We start from the raw sequence: 19638 nt of genomic DNA, 5'->3' as shown, positions 1-19638 counted from the left end.
CTGCTTTCGTTAGTCATCACTTCATGACCAAATCGGAAATCAACCACTTGGCGATATTGTTCAACTCGCATGGTGGTGGTCCTACTTTCTTCGGTCGGTGAGAAGTCGAGGTGACATACTAGAAGGTAACACCCTGGAATCTGGGTGTGACATCGTGACAGCTCACCAGAAGTCACGTTCGCAGTGCGCACTCGACAGCTTTAGCGGTTTCTAGCGTGTCGCATTTGTCATAACATTCTATGTCGGTTAAACCAGGATTCGTATTTACTAATAATACCAACATTTTCACCCAATGAAGCAACGTTTGTGATTCATGAAATATGGAAGCATGCAAGCAATGAGGTCCACTGACAAGCCACCGTCAAATAAGTCACCATGCACACCATGACAAGACGAAATATTTTTAAGTTTCATTTTTTTAATAACAAAACAGTAAATGCTATTTGATTTGTAACAAAAAATACTGTCATATGCACCAATGTATGAATGTTCAATGAACGGCACCGTAATAAGGAGGGCCTGTAGACATCACGCTGCTTCAACACAAGTGGAAAGTCCATAAGATTGGAATGAAATATGGCACGGAATAGTCAGTGATGTAAATCCAAGAGTTTGTAGGCACTTTGTGATAGTATCAACACGGTGGGTAGTTACCACGGTCTCCACACACATTCCTCCTTCACTTTAGACGGCGAGGGGGAGCATGTTGGACTTCTGGTGTAAGGGGTGAAACGAGAGTCACTATGTTTTCGTTCACTGTAGAAAACTTGAGATGGAGAAGTGGGGGACTGTGAGGAACCTGTGGGGGAAGGCACAAATGTGGTAACACCGTTGTCTGTCTGAGGAACGTGAAGAGAATACACTGGCACGGAGTGAGAGTTCTGGTTGCCTAGATACACCGCCACAGCGCTACCGTTGCACATGTTGCCCGGCATGATATGAAAAGCCCCTGCAAGTTGGACCGGACTGGTTGATGGGGTGGATGTGGGCGACGGGATGATGGGTGTTGATGCAACAGGTGTCTGCGGGTGAGATGATGTCGACATGGACGGAGGTGTGCTGTGGGTTGCCTGTCCAGAGGATGGGATCTGAACGCTGATTGGCTGCAGACATCTTTGGTGTATAGAGTCTGGTGTCTGGACACTGTTGACCGCTTGGAGGCAGTTGGCGAGGTGGTTGATCAGCTGACTTCGGACATCACCGTTGATGTCGTGACTGGTACTCAAATACCGCATCACTTCGTTTGCGCATTCATTGAAACCAGCTCGGTATTTACCCATCACTGAGGTATCGGATGCCATGGAAGCCGATATCTGTTGGCGTTGAAGGTTTCGCAGATGCTTAACTGTCAACTCCAAAATGTCAGCTTTCTCCAGCTTAGAGAATTGTGAGCTCTGAAAAGTGAGAGGAGAGCAATAAGTACTCAGATATTTTGAGCATCAACACTGATTAATGCAGCATGTCAACAATTTCAAAACAATGGGTAACGTGCGTCACTGAGCTTGTGTGTGTGTGTGTGTGTGTGTGTGTGTGTGTGTGCGTGTGTGTGTGTGTGAGCGAGTGTGCGTGCATCTGTATCTTGTTTGAGTATCTTGTATAAGTAGTATCTTGCATCCTGTATTCCATTAACACTTCAACAACCACAAAAACAGGTTACTTACATCTTTCTTAAGTGCTTGTAATGTAAGAGTCTTCAGTTGTGATAGACAGTTGTTGATTCTTGCTCTTCGTTTCTTTTCCATCAATGGTTTGTTGCTCTGTAAGAAAATGACACACTGTAGGCTAAAGTTGAAAAATAAACAAACCGCACGCAGGACAAACGCGTTGAAACTGGTTTGAGAAAAATCGATGAAGTTAAAAACCACCAATGAAAGAATTTTGAAATAGGAAGATTTCTTACTTCTTGACAAACCATTAATCCTCCTCAAATCTATCAGTCCATGGAACACGTCATCGCTCAACAGGCAAACTGCCATTCAACAGGTGTCAACAATTGAGAAAGAAAAAAATGAATATTGACAACTCACCTTTCTGATGGAAGGGTCCTTCCTCTGAGAAGCTACGGCAATATCAGCCATGATGTGATATGGAGGAATGATGCGGGGACAAGATCGAAGTGAGTGTGCTATAACGGAATGTCGCCGAGAAATAACAACCTGTGGAGGAATTTCCGTATTTATACCCCATGACACATGCCCGCAGTTGATGTGAAGACACGATTCAGCCCTTTCCCACGCTCTGAACCGGGTGAGCTCCAGCCAATCAGCAGCCAGCTCGCGGACGGCCGCACGAGACGAGCCGCAAGGCTTGTGACCGTCGTGCGCTGATTGGCTAAGAGCCAGATGTTCTCGTGGATGTTCATTACAGCCGTCAATCAAGCGACACACCGGACGTCAACTAAACAGTCGCACGTGCCAGGCGGATTATGTTGTGGTTTGGAAGCAGTGTGGGAAAACCACGCCCCTCGTCTCTCTCCCTTAATGGTCGAATTGTTATGTAAACAGTGGTTGCGATAAGGCATACTTGAACACAATGCGTTTGTGTGGTGGCCCGCGACTGCGATACGGCTCGCCTACACCGTCGTTCATCGGAATGCGAGATCGCTTTGTGTTCGGCCGTGGGAAAATGTCTCCACAGCGATGAAAAGCAGCATGGCACGAGGACGGGAGATTACGGCTAAGCAACCTGTTGGGTCCAAGGTGGCTCCCGGGTTCACGGATAGAGCGTTGAGAGGGAGGGGGCGAGGTGTGGGAGGGAGCGGCACATCAAAACAGTATTGACAACGTAATGCATTATGGAATGTTTCTTGGAGGGGCTGGGGGAGGGCTCTGCATCCCGTGTGTGTGTCTATTCCAAACACAATCATGCGGATCTCAGTCGATTTATTATTGATTATTTCTGTTGAACCACAGTTATGGATTTGGGCTTTAAATATTTATGTTGCTTTTGACAGAAGCCAAAGAAAGAGATGAGATCAGCTTTATCACGTGAAATATCTACATTCGTGACAGGTGATCAATCAATACCTATATGTTTCATTCAAACAAACAAACAGGATCGTTGTACTATAAACAGGCACGTGCGAATCAATGCACTGGTTAATGTAGACATAACACCTCCACAGCCACCCCCTCCAAATAACTCCCCCACCCCATCCCCCACCCCAATCCCCCACACTACTACTCTACCCCCACCCCCACCCCCTTTTCAACCTACTACTCCCCTCACCAACGTAACGTGATAACTAAAAACCACTTTCAATGTTGGAAATGGCGCACTTCCTCTTCACTATTTGTGAATTTCGTGGAAACATTCTATTTCTGCAAGACAGTCTTTGTGACATCCGACTAGGATGCACCAGATTTATGTTACACTCTATCAACCGTTTCATATGTAACCATGTGATCATACACGACTAGAAACAACAGTATGAGCTTTGGGGTTTGAAGTAGTTGTTTAAAAGGGAAATAAATACTACATGTGTGTAAATATCATTGTTAAAACTAAACTGCACGGTACATATGTACTGTACCATGCTTAATCCTGACTCATCCTGAAACTTGACAAAATACCGAACACAGAATCTATATATATTGTAAGCAAAAATGCCAAATATACAGCTTGTCTCAAATATACATCTGCCTGCAGAATCAACCGTCGTGATTGTCACTAACGTTAGCAAATGAATATATATTTTCCCAACAGTCTAGTACTCCCTGCAACACTAAAGCCCCAAATGAAACAAGTCTACATTTACTCTCTCTTTCTCTCGCTCTCTCTCTCTCTTTCACTCACACACACACACACACACACACACACACACACACACTATAAACCGCGTGTGTGTATATATGGATTGTAACAAATAAACCCATTTAAACCGTGGAGTAGCCCAAGTGAGATTGAAATTCGGAACCTAAACCTGAGTAAATCTAGACTTGCTTCAGCTCGGGAGCTTAGTATTGCAGGGAGCGAAAATAATATGGTTCAGGAACTGTGAGACAGACTAATACCATCAGTGGAACTGTTTCTGTCTGTCGTGTGTAACGGTTCCACCAACCAGACTTATTTGTGTTTGGAGTCGTGACTTGCTTTCACAACCGCACATCAAATATTTACAACGCAGCTTGTAATCCCCGCAATTAAACAATAGGAATGACTTCCCCGTTCAAGCGTTAAGCTTTATGACTACCGCTGATAATCCACTGAGTGCACCGAACCTTTGTTCTCTGTCAGATTACTTCCCTGCAATTAACACACAAAGGGTCAGCTTTTATAGTCAAAGACATCCCGTGTATCTCTGGATATCGGCACAACACGGATTTTCACTTTCTTCGCTGATACTTAATCCACTTTGGAATTGGCGAGATGGTGCTATGTTAATTTTTCACAAGGCTTAATAGTTGCCGCCGACGCTCACGTAGAGCAGATAATCCTCTCCACAGAGTATTCTGTGGAACAACATTTTTCAGGAAGGTGTATGTTTTCCTTTGTATGCGTGACAGTGATGGTACTTGATGCTTATACATTTAATGCATAATAATTAGCACCATGTCTGGAGACACGTCTTCACATGTTTATAATAGGCGAATCGAGAAAGCCATTGCACGTGCATTTCATTGCACTGTGTCTCCGTGATGACACCCTGTACCCGACATTGGTGCTGTCCAGTATAAGCACCTAGACTCGATATGTCACTGACGTGTGCACGTCACTGTACATGTACAAACATCCTTGGTTTACCTCCCCTTCTATCGCCCTATCACGTACTGTGTAAGCTGTTTAAAGAGTGTTGTCCGTGTTAGTCTGAATGACACACAGTGTTGTCCATGTTAGTCAGAGGGACGCACAGTGTTGTCCATGATAGTTTGAATGACATACAGCGTTGTCCTTGTTATTCTGAGTGACACCCAGTGTTGCCCGTGTTAATCTGACACCCAGTGTTGTCCATGTTAGTGTGAGTGACACCCAGTGTTGTCCATGTTAGCCTGAGTGACACATAGTGTTGTCTGTGTTAGTCCGAGTGACACACAGCGTTGTCCGTATTAATCTGACACCCAGTGTTGTCCATGTTAAACTGACTGACACCCAGTGTTGTCCGAGTTAGCCTGAGTGACACCCAGTGTTGTCCGTGTCAGTCTGAGTGACCCAGTGTTGCCCGTGTTATTCTGAGTGACAACCAGTGTTGCCTAACACTGGCATAGCCCACTTTTGCTCTCTGTGCGCAGCTCGTTGTCAAACTCGTTGTAGTAGTAATAATCAGTAATATGTGATAATGAACGACGAACTGCAGCCTATGGAGCCTGAACGAGACAATCCAGTGACTGACACAATGAGTATCGATGACTAGGATACAATCACGCGCATCAATCAAGTTGGGGGAAATAACTCTAGAACCGACAGCAGTGAGTGAATATGATTTTACGCCATTTTCAAGCAATATTCCAGCAATATTACGGTGTTTGACACCAGAAAATAGTCGTCAAATATTGTACCCATGTTGGACATCGAACGATATTGGTAGTATCTGTAATTTACCCGTGATGCTTCGGGATGAACTATTGACCTTTAGTAACCCATGCTTGTCTTAAGAGTAACCAGTGCTTGTCGGGTGGTCTGGCTTGCTGGCTTTCTTGACACATGTCATCGGTTCCCAATTGCGCATATCAAGGCTCATGCTGTTGATCACTAGATTGTCTGGTCCTGACGCGATTATTTACAAACTGTATATACCCGCAATATTGCTGAGAGCGGCTAGCCACTCACTCACTCACGCAGATACTGTTAGACCATTATATAACGCGAACAACAGTGTTACAGAACAACTAACCTCCATTATCTGTCGAAGCATAACACTGGGTGTGGTACAAATTAGCGGTAAAATATATCATAAATGAACCACGGACAATTAGTTGTGACACCAGTTGTTCGCTAAAAAGGGTAAGAATGTCGCATGAACTATGCATTGCGTCAGTTCCAAACCAGGCTGTATACATTTTGTCTCATGTTAATAGTAATGTATGCAACAAGAGCCGACCAACATATATAATAGATACATGTGAAAGATTTGACCTTATGGCTACAACAAATAATTGCTTCAAGATCTGCAAGAGCTGTGCCACGCCTCTGTGAGGTTATAACAGTAGCCGCTACTGCCTCCCTCAGCGCTCATTACTTCCCACAAATCAAACACATAGTTTAATAATCACACACGCCCTTGACGCATATCATTACTCTCCAATTTCACTTCTTTGACGCATACACTTAATTCCAGTATATGCAAGTTCCCAATTGAACTAGTAGATCGAACGTGTATGATATTTGGTCTCCGATCACAAGGAATCGATCATAAGAAGCAGGTGGTTGAGCCTCCTTGTCAGACCAGGTGTGCCAATACTGACAATAACGTAGAACAAAAGACGTATATCATCGATCATAATATACCGTTAGTATTAATCACGAAATAAATCTACCAATATAAAATGGCCATCAAGCAACACGTAGTAAACACGCTAAGTCGACTAAAGTGTCTGTCTTCACGCCTGTGTGTTATGGGAGTGACAGAGGTAAGAAGTCACATGACCCTGCTAGACTCGGTGTCTCCACGGTCGTCCGTCCATCGGTCCCGTGACGTAGCCGCTCACACCAATAAGCAATACAAATAAACCAGACTGTCGTAAAGGATATGTCCGAGTTGTGGCCCGAGGGGTGAGGAATTATTTATCATCGCCGACTTGCCACTGTTTATAATGGCCTGGAGGGGACGGGAAGTAGGGGAGGTCTGATACCAGATACGTTAGCTGATGCACAGAAAGTGTGTATACACAGCAAGGAAAGTAACGCATATTCACTGTTGTCCCTACAAGGAGTTTTCCCCCATCTGTTTCAGTCTCAAATAAAAACAATCACAAAAGTAAATTAAGGAATAATCGTTATTAACATAATTTGATCCTCGGGTAATTCTTAGTGAAAAGAGATCGAGTCGTCATATCACCACTGGATTAGCAATAGTGTGGAGTGTATCGCCAACATACGTTACAGTAATGTCCATGTTTTGTTCAGTCCTAAGTACATGTCTATAGTCTGGAACACGATGTCTCCCTTTCTTATACTGATTCATTTCTGCCCCCTCCCCCTTCCTCACCCTTGATATTTCTTTAATTGTGCTAAAGGCGAGGTAAAATAAAACTCACTTAGACTGGCATACGGTTCCAGCAATAATCCTAGTTGCGTAGATCGATGCTGTTCATTGGATTTTCTGGACTCGATTATACAGACTGCGGTCACAGAGTTGGAATATTGCTGAGAATCGCGTCAAACTAAACACACTTACTCATTCTACTTTTACGTACGAAAGACAAATGTGTGAACATGAAGCTAGTGGTAAAATTAAATGCTATTGTTTGATATCTGTGGGAAAGATTTGCAACCCGGATGACATTCTAGGAAAGGATTTTACGTGACCTAGATTGATCGAGTACGCTAACGCGTAACATCTGAAACAAAAAAGCAGCATGTAAGAAACATAATGTACTGCAAGCTGATTACGAGGACCCTGTCAGGAACGATCAAAAAGTGAATTGTAGAAAGTGTTCAAAGGATAATGTTTATGGTTGGGTTCCTTATACGTCACGATGTCTTGGCAATCATAATATCCTGATCATGGCCTTCCATACTACTCTGACTTGTACAGGAACTGACACTTTCCAGACTTAAAATATTTTCATCTCTGAAACTATCAACTGCCATCTTACACAAACACCACTCAACCACAGTCTCACCCAAACACCACCCAACCGCAATCTCACACAAACACTACTCAACCGCAATCTCACACAAACACTACTCAATCGCAACCTCACACAAACACCACTCAACCGTAGTCTCAACCAAACACCACTCAACCGTAGTCTCAACCAAACACCACTCAACCGCAATCTCACATAAAAAACCCAACCAACCGCAGTCTCATACAAAGACCACTCAACCGCAATCTCACTCAAACACCACTCAACCGCAATCTCATACAAACACTACTCAACCGCAATCTCATACAAACACCACTCAACCCCAATCTCATACAAACACTACTCAACCGCAATCTCATACAAACACCACTCAACCGCAATCTCACTCAAACACCAATCAACCGCAATCTCATACAAACACTACTCAACCACAATCTCATACAAACACCAGTCAACCGTAATTTCACACAAACACAAAGTTGATCTATGTCTTTACTTATGGTGAGTGTAACTAGCTGTTTAACAACCCAGAATTAGACACCTCTCCGTTTAAAGTTCAAAAACACTTACATCGTATAGCAAGAAATAGTTTGTTACTATTATTGCTAAACATTCTGTGAGACGACAAGGACGGAATCTATATCCGCAAATATTGTTAGTCATTGGTCGAGTTCGTATGGCCTGCATACGTTTACAACAATATTCACCAAGACATTCCAATTCTGTGAACGCCAGGGTGATGGCGCCGCCGTGTAGACTGATATCGGGCTATTGTGCATCCCTAACTGTCAAGTCACTTCCGCCATAGACTATGTATATTGTCGGTTGACTCAAACGCTTCCGTTACATGGCGAAAGATCTTCACAAACGCAGACAGACAAACGTTAGAAATATGACATCGGTCGGGACCAGCTCTGACTAAGCAATATGGCGATGATGATAGACAAATGGACATAGGTTGAAGAATAATAATACCATACATCACTAAAGGTGTATGAAGCGTCATACCGCCTGTGGCAAGATTTACTTATGTGACTGCCTGCTGTAAGAGATGGAGACAAGTCATTGTGCCTTGTACATTACCAGAAGCATTGTATTTGTTTGTATGAAAAAGGCGGAGGTTTACATGACAAACCCAATCGCAGATAGAAAACAATTTATGCTGAAGCAAAGATTTTTTCACATCACAGGAGATCGACAGTGATATCTGAAAATTGTCTTTTGAATACTATTTGGTACATTACTCTATTACTATTTGACGATTATTTTATGGAAGTACAATCAATACAACATTTAGATAATCGATAATGGAATAACTGAGGATGGAAACATGTTTGTCATGTTTTGTGTTTACGTGTATGTCATAGTGTGTACGCTTGCCTTCCGTGACACTCGGACTTTCGGGAAGTGTGACAGTGACAGTTCTCCAGGTGCACAACACTCGATGTCACTGGTGCTGTGAAATGTACACTAACTTTTACGCGTACAGTCAGTGACCAGTACATCCAGGAGGTGAATTAATCCACTGTACAGCCGTTTGTTCTACTGTCTTGACAACTCTGGAACTATTCAATATATAACCGTCAAAGCATATATAATAACCATTTTCCGAAAAAATGCATTTCGTACTGCACAACCAAAGGTACGTTACTAGTATAATTAAGGTTAATAATGCCGACCCATCCAAATCGGCAGCAAAAGATTACAAGGTTGGGTGATGTTCATTAGGATACACCTGAATGAAAATAAAACATTTAAACTGAACTTGAAAGTTACGATCGATGTTTACCTGGCTGGAGGGTTTGACAACAGTTTAACATACCTCCCTATCAAAGGGTTGGTGTAACGACATTGACTCTACCAGTTTACGATACGTGACGTCAAGCTACCGTTGTTTTACTGCCATATTTCCCCCCGGGGTTTTCTGGAGTCAACTGAGTCGACATTTTCCACTGCTTGATCAGAACGCATGATTAATTCTTTAATCACAAGATCATGTAGGTGTGGATTAAACGCAGGTTCGGTCGAGGCTTGAGATCCCTGTAATAAACGTGCACTGCTACAGGGGTAGGTTTTGTTGGACATCTCAGGTGACGGCAGGCTGTCAGTAACTTGATGAAATACTGTCGTGAACGAAGTCGTAATTTAGGCGTTGACCACGTCATCGTCACGATTATTCAGAAAGCTCAGAGATACCACCACACAACACTCTAGTTATGAAAAGACAAAGGCCGTGAAGTGTTATGTGAAACATATTTACGATGGTGGTGGGATTAATATGAGAAACGTTAACATGGGTAATACAACTGTTGCTTCTGTTCTTTTCTTACGTGTCATCGTGTTGGACATGTGCTTCATCAAATACGAATGAATGGTTGCAATGATTGAAAACGTGTATTTTTTTTATCTCCACAGATCACATGTGAGCATGTTAGTAACCCAAGATGGATCTAAAACCATATGTTAGTACTACATTTTCTTCTTGTTCATGTTCGACCCGTGAAGGTCCCGGGGTAGAATAGGCCTTCAGCAACTCATGCTTGCCACAAAAGGCGACTATGCTTGTCGTAAGAGGCGACTAACGGGATCGGGTGGTCAGGCTAGCTGACTTGGTTGACACGTGTCATCTGCTCCCAATTGCGCAGATCGATGCACGTTGTTGATCACTGGATTGTCTTGTCCAGTCTGGATTATTTACAGACCGCCGTCATATAACTGGAATATTGCTGATTGCGGCGTGAAACTAAATTCACTCACTCATGTTCAACGCGAGAAAATACTTTCCATCGGGTTTAAACTGAAGTAAATGATTATATACTGGTGGCATGCAAGAAAGGGGATTTTGTAGCTTTGCAGCCTGCTAACGCTTTTGGTTTTTTTAAAACATTTGTCAGTTAAATCCATTACTCATAGCCGCCAAGATCCGGGTTAGAACTGATCTTCACTTACCCATGCATGTTAAGGCGACCGACGGGACCGGGTGGTTCGCTGACTTGCTTGACACGTCATGGTATCCCAGTTGCGTAGATTGATACCCATGCTATTGATCACTGTATTGTCTGATCCAGACGATTATTTACAGATCACTGCCATATAGCTGGAGTATTGCTGAGTGGGGTGTAAAACAAGCAACCAAACCCCGCTTAGCAAGTGTTTTCTTTTCTTGTCTGTCGCCTCCTAGTCTTACTTAAAACCTTTTTAAATCTTCCCTCTGACCGCATTTTAGTGCTACATGTATTGTTCAGTTATACAGTCACTCAATGTGTGTCACATGTCTAACAGCCTGGCTTCTATTGCGCATCTTATCTGATTAAACTCAACGATTTCGTGAAGTTATATATATTCTACAGATAGTGCAGTTGGACTAACAGTGGTCCTAGCTCCTTGCCTGCTGGTCTCCTAAAGTGTATTACCTGAAGGTCTGCAACCCGCCAGTGCAAGTCCCGATGTCTGGTCAGTTTGTTTGCGTTCCCGGCTGTTACTCGACCCATGCTATACAACCCGGTATGTACAATGTTTTTGATACAACTAAATGTCGCGTTGCAGAAGGCATTACCAGTTGGCGGTTTCCCTTCGTCGTACAAACAAAATACGTTTTCTACTCTCACCGACAAAACGCATCATGCGATATGGGTGTGAGATATGGACATTATTTGCAGTTGCAGACAACGCCTTTAAACAAATTACTATTGTAAGGATTTGCCCAATTATTATCGGAGAAATAACAACTGGAATGGCGGACACGTGGTCTGGCGAATATGAAAAGAAAACATAACGCATTGGAAGGGCCAGACTTAACGCTTGTGCAGCCGATTGGCGGGAGATAGAGTAATGTTGTCGAGGCCAACAGATATACAGAAATGTAAGTGGCACGGTTATTTTTGAACTGGCTGTATTATATATTATGATATGATATATACGCTTGTGTTTTTCTCTCGACAAACTGATGTTAATCTCAGGCCTTATCTTCCATGTGGAGAAAGGCCGTGACCCCGCTAAATGGCGGTTATTTGTAAATATCCCAGTTTGGAACAGGCAGCCCGGGGGCTGATATCATGAACACTAGTCCCCGCAATCAACCATTAAGGTTCACTGATCCATTTGTCTGCTTTTCACAACCTGCAGTTGTTCTTATATCTGAGTGAGTTTAGTGAGTGAGTTTAATTTCACGCCGCGCTCAGCAATATTCCCGCTATAAGGCGGTGTAGACGAACTGCATCAGAGAGTCTCTTCTGGGATACTAGACTGTCAATTTCTGTGAATGTGGTAGCATTGGTGACGAACTGGATCTGAGTATCTCCTTTGGAACACTAGTCTGTCTGTCTATATGTATATGGTGGTGTTGGGGACAAGCCGGATCCGGTGAGTCTCCTCTGGGTTACTAGCCTGTCAATCTGTATGTTTGTGGTGGTGTTGGACACGTGTTTGATCTCTTGAGTCTCTTCTAGGATACGAGACTTCACTGTAATGGTGTCATCTTTGAAAAATATTATGTGAACGAAATATTCTGACTTCATTTTTCAAAAACAATACATGACAAAAACGAACATTTTGGAGCTCTACAGGACTTCCTTTCTTTTCTTTCTCAAACGAACCCTGTTCCTTCAATATATCTTGAACTAGTCTAACACATGCTTATTGTTGTGTTACAGAATCACAAACATTGCAGGGAAACGCCTCACATCGTCCGCTGAGTGTATGAACACGAAAAAATTCCCGCCAAGTTCTCCTCCGTCCAGCAGGTGTCGGCGCTGGGTGGTCACGTGCCTCACCCCATTCGGATGCACATCGGGTGATGCATACATGTTGGGAAACGACTCCCCCAACCCTATCGCCAGCCGCCCAGTATTTCAGGAAGAGGGGTAGAGTAAGATAACCTTATTCCAAATTACCTGTTCTCCTTTTATAAAAGAGCTTGAACAATTTCGGTGTCATGGGGGTATATTCTGCAGTGCCTGATTAATGAGACGATGACATTAGAGCGACTATGATAAGAAGTCCTCAATAGCAGGGTGATCGTATTGTAACGCAAGAGTTTCTATATTCCAACAAAAGTGATACCGGCAGGTTTCTGAAATGCCGTTTTCTCCGTCTTTATCTCTCGTAACATTTCGACTTTTTTCCTCCCTGCGAACTTCACTCAGTATCAAACACACACGCCGTGATCCGTGAACTTGGGTTAACCACTTACGCCATATTTATACAAATGAAAAGAAGTTTAACACCATCACTCATCAGTGTCGCATCGACTTTAACCCTCCTCCGACTGAAGGATGTATACGCAAGACACACACCGGCTTGGAGAGGGCTGCATGCGAGACTGCGGCGACAGAGAATGCCTTTGTTAGTAGATATATAAATATAGCCTATGAGACAGTGTCGCTGGTGAGGCGGCGGCAGGTAGATAGCGAGAGCACGTACACTGACAAGCAGGTGTACGCACATTTTAAATTTGAACGAAAATGTTGCCGCCAGAAAATTCAAATGCTAAAATTGAATTGCGTAAAAAGGATACGGTTGTCTTCACGTCATAAAGATCTTTACTAATGACGGGTAAAGAAGATGACCGCTCGAGGGTTCAGCTACAATTAAGTTTGAACACTGTCAAAGGTGCACTGTCACATGTCTAATGATGCGCCATTGATAAAGCACACGGTCACAAATTTTGCCCAAGACAATCCGAGGCAGAAAGTATGAATTATGTGACAATGTGTACTTTCAATTTGATCCACTGATCGAAATAGAACAATGCATACATTACTACCCGTGAAAACATTGAATCGATTTCTTTACAATTTGTGAATTTCATTCATAAATGCAGCGACAATGACGACCACATCGTAGACATTGCTTTTCATTCATCCATCACCCCACTCCATTCACATTCATTAAATTCCAAATATTGATTATTTATCGGCAGATGTTTTCATTGAGCTTTTTCCGTCCGGCGCATGCGGGGGAGAACTCTCATTCACAAAACGGCTGAGATTTCATTCACGCTGAATGAAGGGGGCACACGACAGCACGTCGACTGCTCTGATTGGCTGATCTGAGACCGAATTACGGATATTTTCACTATTTCTTCAGACAGCTGGTCTCCACGGGGGTCATCTTCAAATTTGAATCTTTTATTCTTCTTGAACTAAGACAACTTATGCGCGCCATTAACTTATTGATTTTCTACGCCTAGCAAATGAAGATATTAATGATATACTCTAAAAACATCACAGCCCGGAAATAAAGACAAGGAGGGGTGGGATCTCTATAAACGCCGGCGTGTTTTAGAGAAGTGGGTTTTTTTTAAATCAACGTAAAGTTATCTGAACACCATGTGATAGGAATAAGATAAAACGAGTAACATAAAGGAATAAAAATAAATCTTGAAGTAAATAATTCGAAAAATTGCCTGTAATGTGTCTATGTGCCACAACATATGTCATACTTGGGATTTCACTTTCTTCGTAAACTGCAAGTTCTAGTACTTTATGTTACAGTTTTTTCTCAAAATACACCATATGTTGTTCAGCATTTAGGGATGAATTACAGATTGTGTTACCTATGTGTGAAGAGGACTGAAGAAAGCAGACATACTTCAGACATTCGTCAGTTTGTCAGACAGGTATCGTCAGATGTTTCGTTAACTGCATGTCTCTTATAATGTGTGTAGTAGAAGAACCATCATACATGTTGTAGCAGACGGAGACCATGGTTTTGACTCACTTGCATCAACAGATGACTTCGTGAATCTCACGTTTTTTCGGTTTGCAAGACATACGCTCCTGTTTATTAGCTCATAATAATTTCTGTTTTCTAACACTGATGTCGTCAGTTTTTCCCCATCTAAACATGACGCGTATTTATCTTATTCTTGTGTGGGAAAGTGACCTCAAACTGACACATTTGTAGACAATTATACATGTTATAGTTTAAAGTTTTTTGGGTATGGGTCGGAGACACAGAATACAAGAACGTCTCCTGATCTTGATACAATCTCGCTTAATGCTATCTGAATAATGAATGCAGCGATCTTTGCCAGTATCGTAAGTCTTCACCAATTGGACTGTATAGTTTTTCTTATGAATTAAGCCACTTTACCTGATATTTATATATTACATATTTAAACAGACGCTTGTGCATGTTGTGATTTGAACTAGTTGCCGCGCACGTTGGTTGTCTCACACAACGTATATCTGATGGACTGTCAAGAGCATGTGTACAACTCCCCTCCTCACTTAGCTTATACTTTGGGACATGTCCTGAAAACAGTCTAAACTTTTGGTATATAGACATAAAACCACGTTCACGGTGAGGTAGGTTTGAAACTGATTCTATGTAGAACAAAGAGGGTTCTACGAATGGAGATCACTGATCCATCACAAAAGCAGTCACCCCACCCCCTCCCCGCCATCAGACCCGTCCCCCTCCCTGCCTGACAGTGTGCGACAGGTGGGATACGGCGGGAGGATTCCTAAGATTTGAATCCTTTCTTACTAACTTCTTTCAAACTTTTGCGCGCCAATGGTTTGAATCTTCTGCTTTGTTTGTTTGTTAGTTTTTCACCTCCTCTTTCTATCTCTTTGTCAGTGGTCGCGTGCCGCCTCGTGGTAATCACCCACTTTGTACAAGTCCCCCAAATAACCTATTGTCAGGGCTGTCTTTGTGTCTCTCTTCACTGCAACAAGTTGTTGGTCATAACTTTCTACAACTTTCACGGCTGGCCTGGCTTATACTTGCGACCTGTATGTGGCATTGTACTTATATTGTAAGGATTCATCTCTACTCTGAACTTTTAAAAAAGTGCTTTAACCGCGTGTGAGTTGGCCCGCTGCTTAAAGTATATGTTTCCTGAATAAAGTTTGAGAATTAGGACTACAAGGGTATTCCCAACACCTCCCGGGTGTAACAGACAAATACATACATTTAGCTGGTATCTCCCACATGAGGGGTCTGTGACGGTGTCCATTGTGCACGAGTTCGACAATCAGTGAAAATCTTGGGTTTCTCTGAGATGATTTCTTTCATTCATCGCTGTATAAGATTCACATTAGCTGTATTTTGAAAACCTGAGTTAAACAATAATGTTTTAAAAGCGTTGCCTGTCAGTCTCTATCTGTTCTCTGTAGTTGTGTCGTGTTCCGTTGATGATTCATTCAGCACTACATATAATGTCTCCCAACATTGTTCTTGAAGGGGAACAAAAACACACATGCCAATGTTTTTCTAAATAAGTTATCATTGTCAGCAGCTGTGTTGCATTAGCAACTACCCCCTCCCCTCAACACAAACAAGCACGCGCACGCGCACGCGCACGCGCACGCGCACGCGCACGCGCACGCACACTTCCATGGGTTTCCTTATCCCAGTGACGTGGGTTTTCTTATACCCGTGTCGTGGGTTTTCTTATACCCGTGACGTGGGTTTTCATATACCAGTGACGTTGGTTTCCTTATCCCAGTGACGTAGTTTTTCTTATACCAGTGACGTGAGTTTTCTTATACCCGTGACGTGGGTTTCCTTACAGCAGTGGCGTGGGTTTCCTTATACCAGTGACGTGGGTTTCCTCATGCCTGTGACGTGGGTTTCTTTACACCTGTGATCCGGTTAAATTTTGACAGTTCCTACCCAATAAGCAATGACATGTCACTTTTGTCTTGCACAGTGGTAGGGTCGGATTGTCCAAAATATAACCCTCAGTCCAACCTGTTTGGAAAACTTTACAAATACACGAATGCAAATCTTTGCGATGTTTTGGGAGGTGATTTGGATGTATTCAAACGTGCTTGAAAACGGTATAAGAATCCACACCGAAACGCCGCCATTGTGAAAATAAAGACGTTGATCATCCATAAAACCTGTTCCTTCACCTTTAGCTCGGCAACTTCTAAGATGCCTCTAAAACAGTTTATATACCATACTTACGCAAGGACACATTCAACAAGTATAGACCTTACTTATATACAGTATAGATTCACCAAGTATGCATTATACCCATGTAGATCAACAAATATCTATCTCACTCTGGTTGACATTCAACAAACATGCAACGTACACACAAGTGACACATATCCAAACACCTGACAACTCACACACAAAAGCACACGTACACATAACACACGCACCTCAATGGCGAAATCATTTTAAACTCAATTATGGTATTTGATTTATTCACTGGAATCTGTGGGAAAACCAGAGTGAGTAATGAGAGGTTAGTACATATAATTATATGTATATACGCATACGATATGTTAATGATAATGATAATAATTCACTTATATAGCGCCTAGTATCCATCTGACCAGTTGCTCACTGAACGCTCTAATCAGAATCTGATTATCATTACCCCGGATAACCCAAGCTGCCCTCTTAAGCGCTAAAAGGTTATAGTCACAAAACTCTACCTCACCGGGTACCCATTTTCTGCTGCTATGTTGTGATCAACGGCAAGCGTACATTGACAACGAAACGTGAAGGACAAAAACTAACACACGCTTGACCTGCAGAACTAATATGTAAGTAAGTAAGAATTACTTTATTGGTCACCTTGTCTCCTTCACATTGTCAGCAATTAATAATTGTTCTTTCTTAGACTTGTTGCTACGTTGCTGAGATATAAGCAAATATATCCAAAATGCCCAAGAAAGTCTAGAAAATATGGTAAGTCCAAATTTCCACACCTTAAAATGAACTAAGTCTCAGGGTTCCTTTTCATTATGTTATATTTTTCCATAATCAGCTCTTTTCGGTAAAGTATTTCCATTTCAGAGAATAGTTGTTAATCTAGTATATCTCACTGGCGACACGCGTTTTCGTCCTGGTTTGTCTTACCCTGTGATGGAAGCGAAAGACGGCTCGATGATGTATTTACAGGTCACGTTTTGGATTGTTAACTCTTCCAAGTATTTTGCAGTATGTGGAAATGAAACTGCGCACTTCACTGTCGGTTACACACTTAATCTGTAATACCCACAGACATACTAACACTAAAGTGCATCCACGGGTTCGGCTAGCGCCCCTCATTCAAACTCGCTTTACATATAAACAAAGCTAAAACGTATCACTCCCCAAAACATTACACAGCGTATGCGATTAATTGTTCTATGATGCGTTTTTGATACGTTTGATATGATGTGTCTGTGATGCGTTCGGAGGTATCACAATAGGCTGTACTAAATGCAGTCATTTTAGCTGTAACGTTGACGAGGTGAGCATCAGATACAAACTAGTCCAGCCCTTACAGTGTGAAGATTTTGCAGTTGAGGAGAAAAAGGAAATTGTCACAGCAGCCCACGATTTTGTTTAAACCCAGTAACAGTCAGTGTAGATCACATGAGTTTAAGTTTGTCTTCTGTCTTTATAATGCATGACGAATCTCGCACATATATATATATATATATATATATCATATATATTAACAGACACACATCTGTGTGTGTGTGTGTGTGTGTGTGTGTTGTAGGGTGTGTTTTTGTCTATTCTCGCGAACAATATAAAGCTGTATATATTAACTGAAAAATTGGGCAGCTTGAAATTCATCCCGGATAAAGTCTAGATTTCTTCACGATAAACTTCAAATCTGTCTATTCTCCTTGTCAATTTCCGGCTTTTAAAGCGGAAACCGGCGCACGTGCCGATGTGACACTCTGCCCCTGTGAGCTCTCCCCTTGCCAATCGCACCTGTCCATTATGCCGTAATTTCAACATTCGCAGCCTGCAACGATTATCTCCCTTACCTGCCGTTCTTTGCTTCAAGGTGTTTAATGCAACAAACTTCAATGGCATCCAAACTGATGGGGCCAAAGTTCACCAAACTACACAGACTGAATGTTTTTGTGTACCTTGGCAGGTCGAATAATAAATATATTATATTCGACTTATGATCATAAATCATATTCAACAAAGATGCGCGGACGTTTAGAAATATTATTGAGTAAAACACACGTTTCCAAGAATCTGAATTGTATTCCCTATTATGACAGCTGTCTGTGTTGGTGTATAGTATTAGAGTAGATTTAGAAAAGAAACAAACAAACAAATAATAATAATAATAAAGAAACTCCAACAAACTTATCAAAACAGCCAAAAATTAAAATCCATGCAAAAATTCTATTTCATATGATGACCTCATAGGTCCGACTAGCCAAATCGTCACAAGTATTTTTTTCCTCATCAAATGAGATCTTTAATCAGTCAAATATAATAAGTAACGTTTATCACATGGGAAGGTATGAAAATCTATAATTCTTCGGCTGTTCTCCGTGATGTGATGGTCCAGTGTACACGACTGACTCACGAACAATCGGTTTTTCAGGCTCGGATGTTTCCGTGTTAAACTTGTGCGACAATTATTGACCCTTCACCTTTCAGAGGCTTCTCTTTGGTGTAACGTCACCCAGTATTGTATGAGAATTAGAGCGAGACATACACTGACACGTGACCAAAAACACAGCCTTGGGATTCCCGCCGTTAATATCGACATGACACCTGCAGTTACGTCCCTTAGATATGTTTACGCGATGTTCCTATGGTGTGTTGTAGGCGACAGTGAGGTCATTGATCAAAACATTCAAACAACTATCTATCTAACCTATCATTAATGTTAACATCTTGTTGTGTTCTGTCATATTGGGATAGCCCATAGTTAACAGAGGGAGGAAAGCACATCTATAGAAGTATCCACGTTTATGAGATGTATCTACTGTCGTTTCTCTTCCATAGTTTACACACTCAATCTGGTCTCACTCGGTCCCGTACGCTATTCGGGCCATCACACTCTTATCTTCTGGTGCAGTTGATTTCAAGGTCACTCTAACTGTCACTTAACAACATGTTTAAAACAAAGAGATACAATAATATATTTACAAATAACAATAAATTTAAATTTAATAAATTT

At 42.1% G+C, this 19638-nt stretch overlaps 1 protein-coding gene across 1 annotated transcript; it reads right to left on the bottom strand.

The window, feature by feature from the left end:
- Positions 1–400: 400 nt before the first annotated feature.
- On the bottom strand, positions 401–2212 carry LOC137268333 (transcription factor HES-1-A-like). The gene is made up of 3 exons (XM_067802886.1): positions 2028–2212; positions 1662–1757; positions 401–1394 (listed from the first exon to the last, which is right to left on the bottom strand). The coding sequence occupies exons 1-3, from the start codon at positions 2076–2078 to the stop codon at positions 651–653; spliced, it is 891 nt and encodes a 296-aa protein (XP_067658987.1). The 5' UTR covers positions 2079–2212; the 3' UTR covers positions 401–650.
- Positions 2213–19638: the final 17426 nt, after the last annotated feature.

This window comes from Haliotis asinina, chromosome 16 (assembly GCF_037392515.1).
Source record: "Haliotis asinina isolate JCU_RB_2024 chromosome 16, JCU_Hal_asi_v2, whole genome shotgun sequence".
NCBI lineage: Eukaryota > Metazoa > Mollusca > Gastropoda > Lepetellida > Haliotidae > Haliotis > Haliotis asinina.
The sequence above is the reverse complement of the archived record's forward strand: the minus strand, read 5'-3'. Positions and strand labels throughout refer to the sequence as shown.